This window comes from Natator depressus, chromosome 1 (assembly GCF_965152275.1).
Source record: "Natator depressus isolate rNatDep1 chromosome 1, rNatDep2.hap1, whole genome shotgun sequence".
In the NCBI taxonomy this organism is placed as follows: Eukaryota; Metazoa; Chordata; order Testudines; family Cheloniidae; genus Natator; species Natator depressus.
This window is the reverse complement of record NC_134234.1, coordinates 331,333,143-331,357,204: the sequence shown is the minus strand read 5'-3', so window position 1 is coordinate 331,357,204 and position 24,062 is coordinate 331,333,143. Positions and strand designations below refer to the sequence as shown.

Below are 24,062 nucleotides of genomic sequence, written 5' to 3'. Positions count from 1 at the left end.
CTTCAGTATCAAACACTCAGAGACAGAAGCTGTTTAGTTACTTAGGAGTCCCATCCTCATGTACAGCATATGAACTACTCAGAGGAATGAAGGAGCAATCAGCTGTAACTAGATCTCTATAACATTGTTTAAGTTGCCTATTGTTTTCCATTAATGTATGCCATCTAACAACATTCCTGCCAATAGGGAATAATTAAGAAAAAGCAAACCTACAAACAAAGAAAAATGCCTTTATTTAGCATTTTCTTCTGCCAGAAGTCTTAGATATTAAGCTGTAAACATCTAGCTACATATTCACTAGTGGCCATTATAGCCCTCTAGATAGGCAATGTCTTAAACAGCATTATGACATCACCTAGGAAATGTACACCAGGAATGAAGGGTCCCTTCAGAACAAACAGCCTGATTTTGATCTCATTTGTCCCATGTTTACACAATTGCCTTCAATGGAGATAGAGGTGTACCTGAAAGCAGTGGAGGTAGAGGTGTACCTGAAAGATAAATCAGGCCCAAATAACTTATTTGTATACAAATATCCCTAGTAATTCATACAATGAAATAAAAAGCGGGAGGAAGCCGGGAGAGAAAATATGTAATGGAGGAGCAGGATTGTCTCTAACCAGAATTTTTTGTCCCTGTGATAACACAGTGAGTCTTTGCATATGCAGCCTGCAGCCATTTAACCTCAGCCAGTGATGGTGTCAGCTCTTGTAAGCTGTCAGCACATCAATAAGAGACCTTCAAGGGAAACCTAGATGTTTGTGTGAGCAATTTAGCAGGGGAGACCCTTCTCTGGGAGTCAGCAGTCTGCCTCTGCCTAATGTGCACCATATCTGGAACATGATGCCCCTCTGTGGTTGCGGGCAGCAGGGACTGATTCTGGGACTTCTGGATCTTAAAGCGTGAGGCTCTCTTGCATGAGCTAAACGAATCGCTTCTGTTAGTCAGGGGTGTATCAGGCTCATCAGTCTCTGTCTGTGGCTCACTGCAGGGGGCCAGCGTGCCAGACGGAGGGTGTGTGAGTTATGCCAGGGTGGCCCTATCTTGTTCATCTCAGGTCTGGCAGAATTTGATTTTTATTCTTTTATCATTTCAACAGATAATATCAATGCTTATTTTAAGCATTTTCATTTTTTTTTATTGATTTAAATTTTCCCTGTTGTGGGAAATTATGGAGGGGGGTCAGAAATCGGGGCAGATCAGACAGTAATGATGCAATGACAGCACACACTGAGATTCAAAAAGTTACGGCTTGATCACCATTAATACACAAACTGGTAACATCATCTGTCACAATATGCACAGTAAGTAGCTTTAAATCAAACGCTAATAATTTCTCATGCGGTATTTGTCTTACTGTGTGTATCTGTACATTTCGATTACTATTGATGGACATATTTTTTCCTTCAGTTTGTGTTTGTACGGTGAAATTGACCCTGATTGACATTTACCAGTGAAAATTGAATCCTTCCAAGCCCACTCAAAGCGCAGGTCAAATCTTAATAGACTGATTGTCTCTTGGTTATCTCTCCTCATTCATGGAACTGCAGATCACCTGGCCTCCCATTCATGACTGCATGCACCACCTCCCTTCCCATTCACAATCATATAATTCCCCTGTGACAACTGCAGCAAATGCTTACCTGGAAAAGCACTGCTAGGAAATCATTTAGGCTGTGATTTGCAAAGGAGCCAAAGGTAGTTAGGCAAATCCACTGGGAGCTGGGTGTCCAACTCCCCTAGGGACCTTTGGAAATCTGATCCTTTTTAGCTTAAAAAATATATAATTTAGAAACAAGGAGGAGGAGCCAGGCATCTAGTCAGCTGTCCGTAGGCCACAGTTTGGGAAACTGATCCCTGCATATTTAATGCTCCCATAATCATGATAGCTACGTACATAAGCAGTAGCTTGGTGTTATGGGTACTGTGCTGTTTGTGGTATTCAGGGATTACTCACTGCTTTTTTCTGTGTCTGGTTCCAACTGGCTGAGCATAACTACGAAGAGAAGGAAGAGCATCTTTGCGAGCAGGCTGGCTAACCTAGTAAGGAGGGCTTTAAACTAGGTTCACCGGGGGAAGGAGACCAAAGCCCTGAGGTAAGTGGGAAAACGGGATACCGGGAGGAAGCACAGGCAGGAACGTCTGTGAGGGGAGGGCTCCTGCCTCATACTGAGAATGAGGGGCGATCAGCAGGTTCTCTCAAGTGCTTATATACGAATGCACAAAGCCTTGGAAACAAGCAGGGAGAACTGGAGGTCCTGGTGATGTCAGGGAGTTATGACGTGATTGGAATAACAGAGACTTGGTGGGATAACTCACATGACTGGAGTACTGTCATGGATGGTTATAAACTGTTCAGGAAGGACAGGCAGGGCAGAAAAGGTGGGGGAGTAGCACTGTATGTAAGGGAGCAGTATGACTGCTCAGAGCTCCGGTACGAAACTGCAGAAAAACCTGAGTGTCTATGGATTAAGTTTAGAAGTGTGAGCAACAAGAGTGATGTAGTGGTGGGAGTCTGCTATAGACCACCGGATCAGGGGGATGAGGTGGATGAGGCTTTCTTCCGGCAACTCGCAGAAGCTACTAGATCGCACGCCCTGGTTCTCATGGGTGACTTTAATTTTCCTGATATTTGCTGGGAGAGCAATACAGCGGTGCATAGACAATCCAGGAAGTTTTTGGAAAGCATAGGGGACAATTTCCTGGTGCAAGTGCTAGACGAGCCAACTAGGGGGGGAGCTTTTCTTGACCTGCTGCTCACAAACAGGGAAGAATTAGTGGGGGAAGCAAAAGTGGACGGGAATCTGGGAGGCAGTGACCATGAGTTGGTTGAGTTCAGAATCCTGACGCAGGGAAGAAAGGTAAGCAGCAGGATACGGACCCTGGACTTCAGGAAAGCAGACTTCGACTCCCTCAGGGAGCGGATGGGTAGGATCCCCTGGGGGACTAACATGAAGGGGAAAGGAGTCCAGGAGAGCTGGCTGTATTTCAAGGAATCCCTGTTGAGGTTACAGGGACAAACCATCCCGATGAGTCGAAAGAATAGTAAATATGGCAGGCGACCAGCTTGGCTTAACGGCGAAATCCTAGCGGATCTTAAACATAAAAAAGAAGCTTACAAGAAGTGGAAGGTTGGACATATGACCAGGGAAGAGTATAAAAATATTGCTCGGGCATGTAGGAATGAAATCAGGAGGGCCAAATCGCACCTGGAACTGCAGCTAGCAAGAGATGTCAAGAGTAACAAGAAGGGTTTCTTCAGGTATGTTGGCAACAAGAAGAAAGCCAAGGAAAGTGTGGGCCCCTTACCGAATGAGGGAGGCAACCTAGTGACAGAGGATGTGGAAAAAGCTAATGTGCTCAATGCTTTTTTTGCCTCTGTCTTCACTAACAAGGACAGCTCCCAGACTGCTGCGCTGGGCATCGCAACATGGGGAGTAGATGGCCAGCCCTCTGTGGAGAAAGAGGTGGTTAGGGACTATTTAGAAAAGCTGGACGTGCACAAGTCCATGGGGCCGGACGAGTTGCATCCGAGAGTGCTAAAGGAATTGGCGGATGTGATTGCAGAGATCATTGGCCATTATCTTTGAAAACTCGTGGCGGACGGGGGAAGTCCCAGATGACTGGAAAAAGGCTAATGTAGTGCCAATCTTTAAAAAAGGGAAGAAGGAGGATCCTGGGAACTACAGGCCAGTCAGCCTCACCTCAGTCCCCAGAAAAATCATGGAGCAGGTCCTCAAGGAATCAATCCTGAAGCACTTACACGAGAGGAAAGTGATCAGGAACAGTCAGCATGGATTCACCAAGGGTAGGTCATGCCTGACTAATCTAATAGCCTTCTATGATGAGATTACTGATTCTGTGGATGAAGGGAAAGCAGTGGATGTATTGTTTCTTGACTTTAGCAAAGCTTTTGACACGGTCTCCCACAGTATTCTTGTCAGCAAGTTAAAGAAGTATGGGCTGGATGAATGCACTATAAGGTGGGTAGAAAGTTGGCTAGATTGTCGGGCTCAACGGGTAGTGATCAATGGCTCCATGTCTAGTTGGCAGCCGGTGTCAAGTGGAGTGCCCCAGGGGTCGGTCCTGGGGCCGGTTTTGTTCAATATCTTCATAAATGATCTGGAGGATGGTGTGGATTGCACCCTCAGCAAATTTGCGGATGATACTAAACTAGGAGGAGTGGTAGATACGCTGGAGGGCAGGGATAGGATACAGAGGGACCTAGACAAATTGGAGGATTGGGCCAAAAGAAACCTGATGAGGTTCAATAAGGATAAGTGCAGGGTCCTGCACTTAGGACGGAAGAACCCAATGCACAGCTACAGACTAGGGACCGAATGGCTAGGCAGCAGTTCTGCGGAAAAGGACCTAGGGGTTACAGTGGACGAGAAGCTGAATATGAGTCAGCAGTGTGCCCTTGTTGCCAAGAAGGCCAATGGCATTTTGGGATGTATAAGTAGGGGCATAGCGAGCAGATCGAGGGATGTGATCGTTCCCCTCTATTCGACATTGGTGAGGCCTCATCTGGAGTACTATGTCCAGTTTTGGGCCCCACACTACAAGAAGGATGTGGATAAATTGGAGAGAGTCCAGCGAAGGGCAACAAAAATGATTAGGGGTCTGGAACACATGACTTATGAGGAGAGGCTGAGGGAACTGGGATTGTTTAGTCTGCAGAAGAGAAGAATGAGGGGGGATTTGATAGCTGCTTTCAACTACCTGAGAGGTGGTTCCAGAGAGGATGGTTCTAGACTATTCTCAGTGGTAGAAGAGGACAGGACAAGGAGTAATGGTCTCAAGTTGCAGTGGGGGAGGTTTAAGTTGGATATTAGGAAAAACATTTTCACTAGGAGGGTGGTGAAACACTGGAATGCGTTACCTAGGGAGGTGGTAGAATCTCCTTCCTTGGAAGTTTTTAAGGTCAGGCTTGACAAAGCCTTGGCTGGGATGATTTGATCGGGGATTGGTCCTGCTTTGAGCAGGGGGTTGGACTAGATGACCTCCTGAGGTCCCTTCCAACCCTGATATTCTATGATTCTATGATTCTATGATTCATAGTGCCCTGCCTAGACTCTCTGTCTGGGAAGCTCAGCCCTTAAAGCTACAGTCCCCAATACCACACTATTGAAGGTACTGATTTTTGGATGATCCACAGAACTGAGATCACCTGTGGTCATTAAAGCTCTACGGTGCTTTTTTCTAAATTGTTAATTTCATTTTCATGGCTAAGTTACAGTTTTGTAATTCTTATCATCTGTGTATCTATTCTAATTACATCCTGCCTATTTTCCAGAGGATAGCAATAATCTTCATTTCCTGCCAGCCCCAACTGCACAGAGCAGCCAGATCCATTGCTGATGTGGGCTGCTACAGTCTGTATGAATCATACAATTGTAGAATCATAGAACTGGAAGGGACCTCCAGAGGTCATCTGGTCCATCTGGTCCTGCACTCAAGGCAGGACTAAGTATTATTCTAGACCATCCCTGACTGGTGTTTGTCCAACCTGCTCTTAAAAATCTCCAATGATGGAGATTCCACAACCTCCCTAGACAATTTATTCCAGTGCTTAACCACCCTGACAGGAAGTTTTTTCCTAATGTCCAACCTAAACCTCCCTTGCTGCAATTTAAGCCCATTGCTTCTTGTCCTGTCCTCAGGGGTTAAGACGAACAATTTTTCTCCCTCCTCCGTGTAACAACTTTTTATGTACTTCAAAACTGTTATCATGTCCTCTCTCACCCTTCTTTTCTTCAGACTAAACAAACCCAATTATTTCAACCTTCCCTCATAGGTCATGTTTTCTAGACCTTGAATCATTTTTGTTGCTCTTCTCTGGACTTTCTCCAATTTGTCCACATCTTTCCTGAAATGTGGCACCCAGAACTGGACACAATACTCCAGTTGAGGCCTAATCAGCGCAGAGTAGAGCAGAAGAATTACTTCTCATGTCTTGCTTACAATACTCCCGCTAATACATCCCAGAATGATGTTTGGTTTTTTTTGCAACAGTGTTACATTGTTGACTCATATTTAGCTTGTGATCCACTATGACCCCCAGATCCCTTTCCGCAGTACTCATTCCTAGGCCGCCATTTCCCATTTTGTATGTGTGCAACTGATTGTTCTTTCCTAAGTGGAGTATTTTGTATTTGTCCTTACTGAATTTCATCCTATTTACTTCAGACCATTTCTCCAGTTTGTCCAGACCATTTTGAATTTTAAACCTATCCTCCAAAGCACTTGTAACGCCTCTGAGCTTGGTATCTTCCACAAACTTTATAAGTGTACTCCCTATGCCATTATCTAAATCATTGATGAAGATATTGAACAGACCCAGACCCAGAACCAATCCCTGTGGGATCCCACTCATTATGCCCTTCCAGAATGACTGTGAATCACTGATAACTACTCTCTGGGAACGATTTTCCAACCAGTTATGCACCCACCGTATAGTAGCTCCATCTAGGTTGTATTTCCCTAGTTTGTTTATGAGAAGGTCATGTGAGACAGTATGAAAAGCCTTACTAAAGTCAAGATATACAATATCTACTGCTTCCCCCACATCCACAAGACTTGTTATCCTGTCAAGGAAAGCTATCAGGTTGGTTTGACACAATTTGTTCTTGACAGATTCATGCTGACTGTTATTTATCACCTTATTATTTTCTAGGTGTTTGCAAATTGATTGCTTAATTATTTGGTCCATTATCTTTCCGGGTACAGAAGTTAAGCTGACTGGTCTGTAATTCCCCGGGTTGTCCTTATTTCCCTTTTTATAGATTGGCACTCTATTTGCCCTTTTCCAGTCTTCTGGAATATCTCCCGTCTTCCATGACTTTTCAAAGATAATTGCTAATGGCTCAGACATCTTCTCAGTCAGCTCCTTGAGTATTCTAGGATGCATTTATTCAGGCCCTGGTGATTTGAAGACATCTAACTTGTCTAAGTAATTTTTAACTTGTTCTTTCCCTGGTTTAGACTCGTATCCTACCTCATTTTCACTGGCATTCACTATGTTAGATGTCCAATTGTCACCAACCTTCTTGGTGAAAACCGAAACAAAGAAGTCATTAAGCACCTCTGCCATTTCCACATTTTCTGTTATTGTCTTTCCCCCCTCATTGAGTAACGGGCCTACTTAGTCCTAGGTCTGCCTCTTGCTTCTAATGTATTTGTAGAATGTTTTCTTGTTTCCTTTTATGTCCCTAGCTAGTTTGATCTCGTTTTGTGCCTTGGCTTTTCCAATTTTGTCCCTACATACTCGTGTTATTTGTTTACATTCATCCTTTGTAATTTGACCGAGTTTCCACTTTTTAGGACTCTTTTTTGAGTTTTAGATCCTTGACAATCTCCTGGCTAAGCCAGGGTGGTCTCTTGCCAGATTTCCTATCTTTCCTACGCAGTGGGATAGTTTGCTCTTGTGCCCTTAATAATGTCTCTTTGAAAAACTGTCTTCAATTGTTTTTCCCCTTAGACTTGCTTTCCATGGGATTTTACCTATCAACTCCCTGAGTTTTATAAAGTCTGCCTTCTTGAAATCCACTGTCTTTATTTTGCTGTTCTCCCTCCTATCATTCCTTATAATCGTGAACTCTACCATTTCATGATCACTTTCACGCAATACATTCCAAGAACTTGTTGGATAATCTCTGCCCTGCTGTGTTATTTTCCCAACAGATGTCTGAGTAGTTGAAGTCCCCCATCACCACCAAGTCCTGTGCTTTGGATGATTTTGTTAGTTGTTTAAAAAAAGCCTCATCCACCTCTTCTTCCTGGTTTGGTGGTCTGTAGTAGACCCCTACCATGACATCACCCTTGTTTTTTACCCCTTTTGTCCTTACCCAGAGACTTTCAACAAGTCTGTCTCCTATTTCCATCTCAATCTCAGTCCAACTGTATACCTTTTTAATATACAAGGCAACACCTTCTCCCTTTTTTCCCTGCCTGTCCTTCCTGAGCAAGCTGTACCCTTCTATACCAATATTCCAGTCATGCGTATTATTCCACCAAGTCTCCGTGATGCCAGCTATGTCATAGTTGTGTTTATTTACTAGCATTTCGAGTTCTTCCTGCTTATTCTCCATACTTCTCGCATTAGTATACAGACATCTAAGATACTGATTTGATTGAGCTGCCATCTCTGCAATGCTGCCACCTTTAAAATGAGCTAGTGACCCAGCCAGGAGGCGGTGAAAGCTCTGGTTTATGGCTTTAGACCTTGGAGGAACCAATCAAGCTTCCTCGCAAAGGGGAAGTAGAAGAAGCAATTTTTTTGTCACTGACCCTTCTAGGCTGAGTGTTAAGTAGTGCTATGAGATTTTTTGCAAATGGTTCTTTGTAAATATTGAGAATCTGTAATTCATGCTGTTTTTATTGGTTACACTGGTCACATATTCTTTACGGTCTCTGATTGTATGGCTGTAGATTTTCTGTTTGTTTGCGGAGGGGATAAGTTTTCAGGCCATATGTCCCCTTTCCCCACTGTCCCTGGCAGACCTGTGTGGTTGAAGTGATCTGTCAGTCAAGGAGAGAACACCACCTTATCACAACTGTCTCTCTCTCAATTTCCCTCCCAGAATTATAACAGTCATTTATTCAGTAAGGGAAGACCCTGTCCCTAGGTGTGGATGTGGGGGTCTTAATAGGCTCAGTGATATGCCCCTAATCATTCTCCAAAGCCTGGTTGCTACATGTAGCAGCTGTACTGGGCCTAGCAAAAAGTTCTGTGCCCTGAGATGAAGGCAGCATAGAGAGGCTGCTCTGACATTGTTCTGCCACTAAGGAAGGGCTTAATTCAGAAATAACTTTCATGGTTGTATCCCAGGGAATGTTATGGATCTGAAACGTGGAGGCATTTTCTGATAGGACCAAGTTCTATATCGTTGTGGAAATACCTACTTTCTGATGTGGGAATGCACAGCATATAGTCCACTTAAATTGATATCTTTATACTCCTAAGAAAGAAACCTTGGTGGTAGGGTGAATGGATCTCATTCCTACATTAAAGACAGCAGGTCGGTCCAGTTTTCAAAAGTGGATGTGAATCTGGACATACAAGTCCAGTATCTGGACACATGAATCACTACTTACACGTGTAAATTCCTGTAAGTGCTCACCTGAGTGTCTAAACATGGCATTTGGACATGGTGTTACAGTGCCCACATACGGAGATCGGGCTCCCCTTTCCCCCCCCTCCCACTTAAAACGGAACTTAACATAGACTCTTTAATGATCACTACATTAACAATATGTCCAAAAATCCTGCTGTAGATTAGCTGAGACCAGGATGACTGTCTCATTTAAACTAGGAAACAACCAAAACCTGATGTGAATGTCCCTGAACTTTGGAGAATCCATCTCCAAATCGGAATGAAACTCTGGGCCCGACCCCAAACCTTAAATCATGCAAATAGTCTTTACTTATGCAAGTAGTTCCATAGACAGCAATGGGAGTGCTCTCATGAGTAATGAAATATTAACCTCCTGGGCAAGGGCTTTCCAGGATCAGGCTGTGTGTGGATTGGGCTCATTGCTAATTTATACATAGCATCTGAAGACTAATTATCCCAGTTTTCATTAATGATAATTAAGTCTGACCAAGAAAGTAAGCATTTCACATTCTCTTGTAGTTTCTGCTATCTGCAAAAAGTGTCTGTTGTGTACACTGGCTCTGAGGGACATATGCTTATTTCTGGCTTACCAAAGAATTATCTTTCCTGAGTGGAAGAATAATGAAAAAAGCAGAAATCTGACAGTGGGAGCACCATGAAGTGATTGGGCAGGCAGCTGTCCAGACAGAAATCTAAGGCGGAGGTTCAGAAATACAACAGCAAATTCACAAGACACAAAAAACAGAAATGTTTTCCTGTCTGAAGGGCTCAGCATAGATTATGTTGTGGCTTTCCCAGAGAAAGTGTGATGTGGATCTGCAGCTGCTTAATTCTTTGAGGTCAAACATGAATTGCTTAAAGTCAGACACTTCAATCCATATTTAGCAACACGGTGGGCCTGATTTTCTAAGTCGGAATGCCTCCGTTTCTAACTGAAGTCATGGGACCTGTGAGTTCTCAGCCCCTCTGACATGCAGGCCCATCCAGTAATTAACAAGGCCTGATTTTCAAGGCGCTGAGTGCCCACAACTCCCACAGAAGCCAATGGGAGCGGCACCCCTAAAGATCAGGCCTCCTTAGTGAGATGCTTAGATATGGATTCAGGTATTTAACCTTAGGCTCCTATGTTGGAAATTCTTGACATCTGCACTCAAACTCCTTGAACTCTTGACTTGTCCATTCCTACTGATGTCAATGGGAGTGTCCCAAGAATCAGGAGGTGCTGCTGGGTGAACGGAAGCGATAGAGTATCAATTATTAGTAAGCTTACTGCTGTTTCATCATCCATAACCAAAGCTCAGGGAGGCTGACACAGCTGTTAGCATAATCATTGCGATGCACGCTCTTTCCCATGTGCCTCATAAGGCACAGGACCTAATCCTGCCCTCGCAGGTGCCAGAGGCTGGGGGCAAAGAGGTGGAATGATGTGGGCAGGGCAGTAGGTCCTACAGCCATCCAGATAGCACACAGCAGGATGTCCTAGGAATGCTGGCAGGACATGCACATAAGGATGTGCTTACTCTTCCTTTAGAGTTAAACTGTCGAGGCCTGTGTATTGGGCAGAGCCACCAACGGTACAGCCCAGGACTCTGGAGTCACAAGCTGCTTCCTGGTTTCTCCCCCGCTCTGGTGGGGAGGAACATGCCCTGCACCAACCCTGTATCTGGCACAGAATACATCCCCTGGCATGGCTGTCTGGTACATTGTGGGGTAGAGTCAAAGCTCAACCCACGCCTTACGCGGGAGGGGGTAGCAGCTTTCCAGAGCCTTCTCCTCCCCCCATAACTCTCCTGCGTGAGCATGCCGAACAGGCCACAGTCTGGGCCAAAAAGAGGAGGCTGTATTCTCTCTTAGTGGCCATTCTGAACTCATGATAACTCTGTGATGTTAGCATAGGGACCTGGCTGTCCTCCCAAGCCAGTGGAGCCTTGGTGTGCTGGCTAAGGTGACAGTCAATCCCTCACCTTAGTGCTAGTTGAAGTTAGCACTAGCTGAAATCCTGTCCTGTTTCTGCAAGGGGCAGATGAAGGTCCCTATGACTTCTTTCTCCGCCAGTAGCACAGGGCAGGATTTTGTCCTGTTTGATACTGATATAATACAGTGTGTAGCACCTTATTGACAGGTTGTCCCTTCTGTTTAGATGGGACTGTTTGAGGAGTAAAACACGGCTCCTTTGTGAATAAGGGGGGTAGATTTTGGTTCAGCAGAGAAGAACTGAAAATAGATCAGCCTCCCCCAAAGATGCAAGAGGACTTTTATAGTGACGGGAATTGCATTCTGAGGCAAGAGATGAATGTTTTGGAAGAAGCTTGGAAGTCTCAGCACCCTGACACTGTGGCAATGGGTGCGGTAGACATACTAGATAGGTAGAGGAGCAGGCAGAATCTCTGTAAAAAAATGGAGGAAAATATTTGTTCTTTGCATTCACTTGATGTACAGAACAAAAAGTCAGTGTCTCTTCTCTAATTAAGCTAAAACCTAATCAGCTGTAGTCAGACTTCTTATAACACTTACCCTTATAGGCACCTCTTCAGACACCTTCCCCATTCATACACAGCAGAGAGTTAAACACATTCTTATCAGGAACAATACAAAGACATAAAGAAATCACAGCAAATGTAGAACCCATTAAAATTGTGGCTTCTAGATATAAGATCTCATCCAATGAGCATTGAAGACAGTGGAAAAACTTCTGTTGGCTTAAGTCAGTTTTAGATCAGGCCCTTAATGCAAAACTCTAATGTCTGGAGGTCAAGTTCCCTTTGGTTCTGGTGTAATGCAAGTTTTGGGCTGTTACATGATATTTTATTTTATTTATTCTTTGGTCGGCCTAGGGCAAGAATTACTTTAAAAATCATCTTTACTATTTGCACGACAAAGGCTTCTATTTACTCAGAAATATATATGGTGCTGTTAAACTTCCATGTGAAAACAATGGTGTGAATTGAGATTTAAAAAAAAATCCTGATATTCAAAAAAGTTCTGGGAAAGTCAAAGCTTACAATATATTATCTAATTTTTTCAAAATCACAAAGTCCCACAGGTTCTACTATTGCTAAAGGAAATGTCCAGCCTACCCATATTTAAGTTATAGCAGATTTTTTTTTTAAATCAATTTGGTTTAGATTCATCCTTGGTGTAAATTCATTGGCTCTAGGAACAAATTTGACCCATGATCTGTACCGTATTTAGTAGGTTTTTCTTTCAGGGAAGCTCAAGATGAATAGTTCTCTCCGGAGGGTGTACGTTTTGAAATGTCTTACCTGTATGGAGACACTGCTGTAAGAACCACCTATGACACCTGCAATGAGTAATGGAATGTTTTCTTGAATGGCGTAAGATCCATCGGGACACATATACTCCGCTTCATCCACTTTCGTCAAAGATGCTCTGACAAACTCCAGAGACTGTTCTAAAGCATATGTATCCCTCGAACATGTGTCCAAAATATGAACTCCAAGCTTAATTCCTGGGAGCAAGTAATTGTCTCTGTTGATTTCATCAATGGCAAACAACATAGCCTCCAAGCGCTGGATGCCTCGGTCTTCATTGATTCTCCCACATTCTTCTGTCCCGGTGCCTTTTTCATTAATTGGGAATAAACCACCTAAGACTAAGTCTCCTTCTATCTTAATTTCCTTTCTTAAAAAGTTATGGTCACTTAGGGAAAGGAAAACTCCTTTGGAGAGCAAAGCCAGGGCAAGCACCTGCAGCCTGGTGAACATCTTCATTGGTCCTGTTTTGGCAGCTTTAAGAAGCATGGGCAGAAGTAGACGTGCCCCTTAGTCCTCTTGACCCATTGCTAAATGTGAAGTGCTGTCCCACAAGCAAGGGACGAACAAGCCAACAAGACTTTCCATCAAGCCCCTAAATAGACAAAAGGAATTAGAAAAGGCAAAAGGAGACATCAGTTATTATGTTCTTTTCATCAATAAAACATTCAGAGCAGTGTTAAAAGGACATGGTTTGGGAAAATGGAAAGCTCCGGCAATGAGAAATAAGATCAGCTTACATGTGCATAGTGCCTTTCATCCCAAAGGATCCATAATTGCTTCACAAGCTGAACAAATTTTACACAGCAACTATACACAAAGTTCCATAGAAAAACAACCAACTCTGGGGTGAAACGAGCCAAATGTGGAATGTTGCTGAGTGCTGTTAAGCAACAAGTTAGGACAGGAGATGAAGAATAAATAAAGCAGATTCCCCTCATATCTAGCTCTCTCTCACACTCAATGCTCTTCTGCTGTCTCCCCTACTCTGAGAGTCGTATTGCCCTTATGTTTCCTTCCACCCTCCATTCAGGCTGCAGCTCCCTCTGTGTCTCACTGCACTTGTCAGTCTCCCCTAGGTTATATCCTCCCTTCCTGGTTCAAGCTAGCTCCACCCACTGGATCCCACTTGCCCCTCCCACAGCTTCAGAATTCTCCCTTGCTGCCAGCTGGGTCTGCCGGTGCTGGGTATTTAGTTGTTGCTCTGCTCAGCAGAGGACCTTTTCTTCCAAAGTGCCAGGCTGAACTCCAGCTGCCCCACCCTCCATGGGAAGGGGAGGTACATCCCTACCACCTTCTGCCTGGCTTGAGGGAGGGAGACATTGTGGGAGGGAGGCTCTGGCTCCCCTTCCTGGGCAAGATAAACAAAGGATGGGAGAAAAGAAATATTATTAACCCAATTTTAAAGATGGGGGAACTGAGGCTCAGGGAGATTAAAAAACTTGCCCAAGGACATGCAGTGAGTCTGTGACAGAACTGGAAACTGAACCCAGATCTTGTGACTCATGGTCTAGTGCCTAAAACACCTGATCATTTGTCTTTAAAGTTAAAAACCTTGCAAGAAAATAACTCAAGTAAAAGGTAAAAGCAAAGAAGATGAGCTAGAACAGAAAGGATACGCATATTGAAGTTTGCCCGAGGCAGAAAAATGCCTAGGGCTGAACGTGCTCACTTTAATGTTAATCATAGTTCAGTGCATGGGTCAAGGGTAGAACAGACATCCAAGCATGTATATATTTGGGCTGATTCTACTCCCATTGAAGTCAATGGGCATTTTTCTGTGATTGCAGGATCAAACCTTTAGATCTCACCATGTTATGCTACAGCAGTCTCATGCTATATATATATTTGCCTGTAAACTCCTTGATAGTGTCTCTTTACAGCATGGACTAATGTGGCCACCTTGAACTCCAAGTCCTTAAAAAATCAAACATGGTAATATTTAAGTAGAGCACTTTAATATTTCATTACCGTACTTACCTTTTCCTTAAAGCAAAATTTATTATGATTAGACTTGCAGGGCTGTGTATAATTTAGAAACACTTAGCATTATTTAAAACAGAGCGCTAAGAAATTTAAAGAGACAATTCAAATTTAACACTGAAAGATGGATGAACAAGCTTATTCCGATGCAGCTGTTTATCCTGGGGGAGTTTCTATATTGCTCTATCAGATTCTGACAAAGGACAGAATTTTATTTATATTTACTCCAGCATCTTTATATCATAAGTCAGTAGCAAGCCAGCTACACATTTAAACATACTTCTTTATAGCCATAATGATGTCTATATAGCCTGAACCGCAGCCCATTTCAGCCGAGTTCTCCATTCGCCGGTAAATGATATGTCAGCTGCAAACAAACAGTTTCACCCCTAACCATAGGCAATCAGCCATATGGTTTTTTAATCAATGCAGGAAAAGAACTTCTCAAGTTAACATCTACTCGGGGAAAGCTGGTAGGAATAACAAAAGAAATATATTCACAAATAATTCAACATCAAATTCAGTCGAACAAATTATTTGCCCAATATTATTCAACCATCTTCAGAGTGCTTCAGATAATGAAAAATATTTGTTTGCAAATAATTTATTGGACAAAATTGTCAGATAAATTATTGGCAGTTTATAATTCAATCAGATCTGCTTCCATAGTTCATGGTAGTAATCTGTTCTCTGGACTATAACGTGCTCTGAGATTTCCTATGCATTATCTATTCTGTGCATTTGTTTGGCCTATATCATCCTGGTATCTTAGGGCCACGACAAACATTTAATGTATTTATCTCCACAACAGCCCCATGAAGACTGTTATCCCCATTTTATAGCTGGGGAAATTGAGGCACAGAGCTTAAGGGCCAGGTTTTCAATGGCTCACTTCCTCTGCTGGGGGGCCAGATTTTGAAAAGAGCTTAGCTCCTATTTTCACACCTACATAAAAAGCAGATTTTCAAAAGAACTCTGCACTCCGCAGCTCCCACAGTTTATGGGCAAGTTTTCAAAAGAGCTCCATACCCAATGAACTGAACACTTCTGAAAATCTGGCTACTTATTTATGTAGCTAAATGGGAGCTGAGCGAGGCTGCTGAGACCATTGCTTATCATGCTAGTGAATTTTTTCCTTGTACTCCTGCATCTGTTTGTATCCATTTGTTGTCTCTTGTCTTATACTTCGCTTTCAAGTTCTTTGGGGTGAGGACTGTCTCTTGTCCTGTGTTTGTACAGAGCCTAGTGCAATATACAGTAATACCAATAATAATGAATGACTCACCGAAGATTATTGTGGTTCAGCTCAGAATCCAACCCAGATCTTTTGAGCTCTCTGCCAGTCCCATAGCCAGCCACCCTTCCTTCCCACACCTACCTTCTCCTTTTCCTTGAGGGTTTTATGGGGTAATATCAAAAGCAGTTTGTCACAACAGCACTCCAAGGCTGTCGGGAACAAGTAACTTCCCCTCAGAAATGTCTAGTTAGAGACAACCCTGTGTTCTAAATCCCATAGACAACCTACACAAGGCCCTGTGCATCAATGCCATCTTAGGTGGTATATAGGGACATGGGCAGGCCTTCTGTCTTGGGATAAATTTCATCTGGAATGAGCAATCCTGCAAAGTGTCAGCTTTATTCCAGCCTTTCATCATTCACATTCATTTCTTTGGCTACCAGCTTTTTCGAGTGAGAAACATGGCAGGGGCAAGGGTTCGCATTTTCCATGGGCATCGGGGAGTGGGTGTGGAAGGGAGAGAGATGGGGGTAGGCCCACTCATTCTCCTCTGTCAAGCCATCTCAGTTCTCTGGCACTCTACATGCTGGTCCAAAGGACTTCTGTCATGAGAAGGATGGGGTGCCCCCTGGGAGGTCTGTGAGGGGACAGAAGGTTGACAACATCTGACACACTAAGGGGGGGCTGGTTCCTGATGTACACAGGCTAGCTAGCCCCACTCAGCAGGCCAGTGGTTCATTCAGGTCTCCAAACTGCAGCGGAGTCCAAAGCCAGGGAAAAATTCTGTATTTTATAAAATGGACAGGAACGCGGGGGCAGATTCCTGGTTCCCAGGAAAACATGATCACTGCCTCTCAGGTATTCAGTCTCTTAGCTTTTAAATATTAACCAGGAACATAATTTTCAGTTAAAAAAAAAGACTCCCTTTTGCAGGCACAGCTCTTCTCTCATCCTGCAAACTGGCCGACCTCACTTCCAAACCTCTTCCTTCTCATTGCTCCTGGAGCCCCGTGTGGCTTTGGGTTCTTTTTGTGTCACTGCGCTGCCCACAAGAACAAGTGCGGCAGACATATCAGTCTGAGAAGGGGAGGGGCAGCTTGCCAAAAATTGTTCCCTCTAGGACTGTCAAAGGGGCGATGCTTACAGGAGCAAATGTTTTCCATTTGGCTATGTGATTAGTAAAAGAACAAGCCTTAAGCAGCAAGGTAGATTCAGGTGGCTAGATGCTCAGGTGGGGATTCCTGCAGAGTGCTGGCTGTGAAGAAGAAAAGTTGGTTTGAAGCTGTTAGCAAAGATGAGCTAGGATTTTAATTTCCCTCCTGCACATCTCCATCGACAGACACCTCTGACATGCTTGCTTGGTTCAGGGTGTGTTAGCTCTGCAATATACATAAGTCACGCCTGGCAGTATTACATGTAAAAGAATGTGGGCCATATTCTTCCCTTCCCTGCAGTTGGAATAGCACCCACTAACTCAGAGCTGAATTGTGCCGCGTGCTTCCGGAAGTGATATCACCATTCTGCCCAAATCCACGCTGGCTGACATTAAAACGCTTTTCTGAGATGGTGCATTTGAATATTGTTTCAAATGGGAGTGGCTATCTGTCAAACGAAAAGGAGTACTTGTGGCACCTTAGAGACTAACCAATTTATTTGAGCATAAGCTTTCGTGAGCTACAGCTCACTTCATCGGATGCAACTGTAGCTCACAAAAGCTTACGCTCAAATAAATTGGTTAGTCTCTAAGGTGCCACAAGTCCTCCTTTTCTTTTTGCGAATACAGACTAACACGGCTGTTACTCTGAAACCTATCTGTCAAACATTGATACTGTGATAGCATTTAACTACCCAACTGAGGTCAGGGCCCATTGTGACAGGCATTGTACAAACATGTACTTAGAAACAGTCCCTATCCCAAAGAGATTACAGTCTAAATAGACAAAGTGCGGGGAAACAGAGGCAAAGAGAAATGAAGGGATTTGCCCAAGGTCACAAAGCAAGTCAGTGTCAGAGCCCAGAAAGAGAATCCTGATCTCCCATCTCCCAGTCTAGTGTCCCAGCTACTAACTAGGTGCTGTCTCCAATATGAGATTACTCATCAGCTACTAGTTTTTCTGGGGCATTTTTGGTGCATCTCTAGCTGTAAGGCCTTTTTTAGAAAGGTAGATTCATGGTGAAAATTAATTTGGCCCCTCTGTTAGAATAGAATCAATCCAAATACCGAAATGAGAAGCCAGACAAAATAGATATAGGCTCCCAATCAGTGCCCAGCCCCTGTGTTTTCAATCAATCCCAGGGAATTCTTATTCTTCCTGAGTTAGTTCTTGCTCAGGTCTTTCCATGTGGCTCAGCACCTTGGGCGGTGGTTTCAGTTGTTTCAGCTATATATATATTCAACAAAGGAGCTTAATTGCTTATTCCGTTTAGCCTGAATGAACGGTAGCTAGCATAGCCATTAGCTTCAGTGCGGTCTGTGATGGCCTCCAACACTCTCCCGCATAACAATACCAACGCTTGGCAATCACAATCTGTTTAACAATCACGTAGTTTCAAATCTTCCGTTTTTGGTTAAGATTATTGAGAAGGTTCTAGTGAGAACTCTCTGAGCACCTCGGTGCCTCGGATCTCCTTGAGCCTTGTCAATCTGGCTACACACATGGGTACTGGAGTGTTCCGCAATAGCGGCATGAGCCGGTGATCTCCTCTGGGCAATGGATGAAGGTCAGGTGCCCATGCTGAGGCTGTTAGCTCAATCAACTGTCTCCAATACCATTAATCATGAGGTAAGTTGTTCTCTATGAAGGTACCTCCACTTTGGAACCTCCCCAGATCAGAAGTAGTCTGAATTTGTTGATCTTCATGGCATTCTGCATGGCTCATCTTTTTTTTTTGGAACGGCAAAAGCTGATGTCTGCAGTGGAGAAGGTTAGCACGTGGGTTTGATTTTACTGTGTTTGGTTACTTTTTGGCACAGGGGTGAACAGCAACTGCTGACTTTGATGGTATTATTAATTACTGGCACAGGTAACTAAGGGACGGTCTGCTAGGCAAATTACTGTGCAGCAAGGCAGGGTGTGCATCTATAGTGCACCAGCTTGCTGCTGCTACAGTGCAGTGAAATCCAAGTGCAGTCTGGCATATTTCTTAATTGTCACCCCGGCTTGCCATGCACTAAGTTGCCATGTAGACAAACCATAAGATAGGTGCCTTTTTCTACTGAAGTACATTTCTAGACAAAATTCTATTTTTCCTTGAAATTTGATGTGTCTAAAGACCGATTCACAAGTGCTGACATGGTTAAATGTTACACTATGCCCTTCCTGAAAATGATGGACTACCAACATGCTAGCACTGCTAATCCAACACACTTGGCTCATTTATATTGCCTCTGCCAGAACTTGACCTTAATGCTTGATGAGCACTATTCTGTAGAATAAGGTACCTCACTTCACTGGAAGTGAGTGATGGACAAGCCTGAATCTCCTGACTCGTTATAATTAGAGATCCAGTCACCTTTTGTAAAAGCCTTTTCACAGAAACACAAGCATCAGAGTGACAGATATATGCCAGGTACACAAATTACTCACATACTGATAGTGGCTGCCTGAAATCTGATAGCTCAGACCTGGATGGAATAGAAAAAGGAAAATTGCCGATAGATGACAAGGTAAAGGAAACAAAATTGCATTTTCTCTGTAGTTATGGCTGAAGCTAACTTTCCATGAAACACCAGGGTTTGACACATAACTTAGCTGAAACTAAACCAAACTGCCAGAAATTTCACATACTGGAGCATATGCCTTTGAATTTTTCTGGAAAGACAGAAGGAAATTGTGTAAAGCATGCATGAGATATGGGGAGTCAAAATATAAGGTGTTTTCACTTGTAGAAAATTTTTCTAACTTATTTGGCCTGTTATTCAGTATCTCAAGGTCAGTTGAGCTAAAAACTGTGTTTCAGTTCTGTTTGCCTCATTGAGGACTGGTGCCTTTGATGTCTTGGGGGACTCATAAGGGGGTAAATTATACAGTTATTAAAATAAGTCTATTGCCACAATCCAGCAAAGCACATAAATATGTGAATAGTCCCATTGACTTTAATGCAACTACTCATGCTTAAAGTTAAGCATGTTCTTAAGTGTGCAATTTTCATAAGCATCTATGGGTGTGTTTACACAGGAATATTCAGGAAAATTAATCTGAATTAACTAAAGGTGAGAATTTATAGTGGATTAGGTAAACTGCATTAAACCCATTGGACAGTCTTATTCAGAATTAAAATGGGTGTAATCAATTTAGCTTCATTCACTGCATTCACAATCGGAGCCAGATTGCTGGCATCTGTTGAAAATCTGATTCCAGTCAAGTGTTGAGCACTTGGAAATCTGGGCCTGTGCTCTTTTGAAAATCAGATCCTAAATCACCCTGAGTGGTTTGTTGGATTGGTATCAATTTGTGTGTATTAGAAACTAGAGCTGGTTGGGGAAAAAAGAAAAAAACATTTCCATGAAAACGTTCCACATTTTGAAGTTCTTTTCATTTGGAAAGGGATTTTTTTTGGCTAAACATTGTCTTTAAAACATTTTGAAATTTCATTTTCTCCCATTTCCTCCTCTCCCTTTTTCTCTTGTCTACCCAGCAAATGCAATGGAACCGTGATGTCCATGGTTTAGTTGATTTCCTTCACTTTTTCATTTTTCTTTTCTTTTGCCACTCCGCAACATCTCCAGAATTCAGCCACCTTCGAGGTCTGACAAGGTGGCAGCAGATGAGGAGGAGCAGCACTACACATCATTCATTAGGAAGTAAGGACTACTGTGCTTAATTTGGAATGAAAGAGGTGCTGGGGCTCAAGCAATTAGATGCCAGGGCTCAAGCAATTTTTTTACTTTCATAACGGACACGGCAAGCCTAGAGGTGCCAGGGCTCAGCCTTGGCAAGCCCTGGCACAAATTAAGCACTGAAGGGCTACTATATCCAGTTAAAACGTTAAGGGCAGATTAGGGAAGCAGAACATAGAATCAAAAAACTGGAAGGGACCTCGAGAGGTCATCTAGTCGAGTCCCCTGCACATGTGGCAGGACTAAGTATTATCTAGACTATTCCTGACAGGTGTTTGTCAGGCCTGCTCTTAAAAATCCCCAATGATGGAGATTCCACAACCTCCCTAGACAATTTATTCCAGTGCTTAACCACCCTGACAGGAAGTTTTTCCTAATGTCCAACCTAAACCTCCCTTGCTGCAATTTAAGACCATTGCTTCTTGCCTATCCTCAGAGTTAAGAAGAACAATTCTTCTTCCTCCTCCTTGTAACAATCTTTTATGTACTTGAAAACTGGTATCATGTCCCCTCTCAGTCTTCTCTTTTCCAGACTAAACAAACCCAAGTTTTTCAATCTTCCCTCATAGGTCATGTTTTCTAGACCTTGAATCATTTTTGTGGCTCGTCTCTGGACTTTCTCCAATTTGTCCACATCTTTCCTGAAATGTGGCACCCAGAAATGGACACAATGCTCCAGTTGAGGCCTAATCAGCATGTAATAGAGCGGAAGAATTACTTCTTGTGTCTTGCTTACAACACTTCTGCTAATACCTCCCAGAAGGATGTTTGCTTTTTTTGCAACAGTGTTACACTGTTGGCTCATATTTAGCTTGTGATCCACTATGACCTCCAGATCCCTTTCTGCAGTACTCCTTCCTAGGCCGTCATTTCCCATTTTGTATGTGTGCAACTGATTGTTCCGTCCTAAGTGGAGTACTTTGTATTTGTCCTTATTGAATTTCATCCTATTTACTTCAGACCATTTCTCCAGTTTGTCCAGATCATTTTGAATTTTAATCCTATCTTCCAAAGCACTTGAAACCCCTCCCAGCTTGGTATCGTCTGCAAACTTTATAAGTGTACTCTGTATGCCATTATCTAAATCATTGATGAAGATATTGAACAGAACCGGACCCAGAACTGATTCCTGCGGGACCCCAGTCCCTTCCAGCATGACTGTGAAATACTGATAACTACTCTCTGGGAACAGTTTTCTAACCAGTTATGCACCCACCTTATAATAGCTCCATCTAGGTTGCATTTCCCTTGTGTGTTTATGAGCAGGTCATGCAAGATAGCATCAAAAGCTTTACTAAATCAAGATATATCATGTCTACCACTTCCCCACATCCACAAGGACTGTTACCCTATCAAAGAAGGCTATCTGGTTGGTTTGACACGATTTGTTCTTGATAAATCCATGTTGACTGTTACTTATCACTTTATTATCTTCTAGGAGTTTGCAAACTGATTGCTTAATTATTTGCTCCATTATCTTTCCAGGTACAGAAGTTAAGCTGACTGGTCTGCAATTCCCTGGGTTGTCCTTATTTCCCTTTTTATAGATTCAAGATTTTATAGATCCCTTTTTATAGAATCAAGCCATTGTCATTTGCACAGCTGAGGATGCAGCTCAAGATGCTTTATTTTCTTTATGCCATGACATTTATTTATTGGGGCAGCATAATTTTGACTTCCAAGGAGCTACACCAATTTATACCACCTGAGGCTCTGGTACACTAGGAGTTTTCCTCTCTGGTGGTTAGTTCTCTAGGAGAAGGTTGGTTTAGTTTGGGGACGCACAATGGCCTTGTAGATTGAGCATTAGTCTGGGACTCAGGAGATGTAGGTTTTCTAGTCCTGGTTCTGCCACTGATCTGCTGGATAACCTTGAGTAAGTCACTTTGCATCTCTGTGCCTCTCAGTTTACCCATCTGTAAAACAGACAAATGATACTTTACCTCCTTACTAAAGCACATTGACATCTACTGATGAATAGAGGTTGGTATTGCTATTATTATTGATAATATACTATAAATGGGAAAAAAAGATGTGTGGAAATTTAACACTGAATCAGTGCCTTCTTGTACTCGATTGACAACTGATATATTGCAAAAAGGACATGATTAAAATGTGGAATACCTAAAATGTGCTTTTTTTCCACCATAAATTAAAAGCTTTATGCAAACTCTTTGCTGAGTGGTAGCCTTCCAAGTACGTAGAAATGAATTTCAGTGTTGATCTGAAGCAGTTTCTGCCCTTTCGCAACATCACTTTTCTCCTAGGATCTAATTATTAATGGTTTTGCATGCTTTGAAATTTGAAGCCTCAAGTAAAATTACACAAGTTCATCACATGGTTGGCATATCATAGAAGAGCAGACGTTACAGTCAAAACTCCCAGAAAGTTTATGAAAGGCTTCAAAAGATGGAATAACACACAAGACAGGAGGTATTATGCCAAAGAAGGTGGACTCAAGTGTGAGTTATTCCTGTACATATGCCCATCTTGAAATATGTTATTGCATTTATAAATGTTACCTTATATTTTTAGAGAGAACAAATAGTTATTTCAGAATAAAGTCTATTAGTATTAGCACTGTGGTAATGCCAAGGCCCAGATCAGGGATCAGGGCCCTTCTTTGTTAGGTATGATGCAGACATACAATTAAAATTCAGTCCTTGTCTCAGAGACTATACCCTACGATGATCTTGTTGATATGTATATAAAAAAGAGCCTAAGTGGTTTTGCACAAAGAGAGGGAGACATAGAAGCCCTTGATAGGACACTGTTGGAGTTAGCCAGCTCCCAGACATTAAGGGACCCTGTATGTTCGGACTCCGATCAATAAAGGGGAGCCAGTGGAGTTTATACAACATTGATGCAATGTGGAAGCATTGGCCTGTGTTGCTCTGTGAAGCAGAGTGCTGCATTCAGTACCTGCTGAGGCTTGGGTGTAGTGGTTACATTCGGCCCCAGCAGAGTGAGCTGCAGTAGATTGACAGGTTTCAGAGTAACAGCCGTGTTAGTCTGTATTCGCAAAAAGAAAAGGAGGACTTGTGGCACCTTAGAGACTAACACATTTATTTGAGCATAAGCTTTTCTTGAGCTACAGCTCACTTCATCGGATGCATACTGTGGAAAATACAGAAGATGTTTTTATACACACAGACCATGAAAAAATGGGTGTTTATCACTACAAAAGGTTTTCTCTCCCCCCACCCCACTCTCCTGCTGGTAATAGCTTATGTAAAGTGATCACTCTCCTTACAATGTGTATGATAATCAAGGTGGGCCGTTTCCAGCACAAATCCAGGTTTTCTCCCCCCCCCCCCCCCCAGTGGGTTTGGGGGGTGTGTGGGAGGGGGGTGGGGAGAAAACCTAGATTTGTGCTGGAAACGGCCCACCTTGATTACCATACACATTGTAAAGAGAGTGATCACTTTAGATAAGCTATTACCAGCAGGAGAGTGGGGTAGGGGGAGAGAAAACCTTCTGTAGTGATAAACACCCATTTTTTCATGGTCTGTGTGTATAAAAACATCTTCTGTATTTTCCACAGTATGCATCCGATGAAGTGAGCTGTAGCTCATGAAAGCTTATGCTCAAATAAATTGGTTAGTCTCTAAGGT

At 43.0% G+C, this 24,062-nt stretch overlaps 1 protein-coding gene across 2 annotated transcripts in view; it reads right to left on the bottom strand.

Annotated features, from left to right (window-relative positions):
• GRM3 (glutamate metabotropic receptor 3) overlaps positions 1 to 24,062 on the bottom strand; it is a 151,361-nt gene that overhangs the window by 44,872 nt on the left and 82,427 nt on the right. For both annotated transcript variants that reach the window (XM_074942572.1, XM_074942573.1), the window contains exon 2: positions 12,380 to 12,983. In XM_074942572.1, the coding sequence (XP_074798673.1) occupies positions 12,380 to 12,877 (498 nt within the window). In that variant the 5' untranslated portion in view covers positions 12,878 to 12,983. The remainder of the gene's footprint in view (positions 1 to 12,379; positions 12,984 to 24,062) is intronic.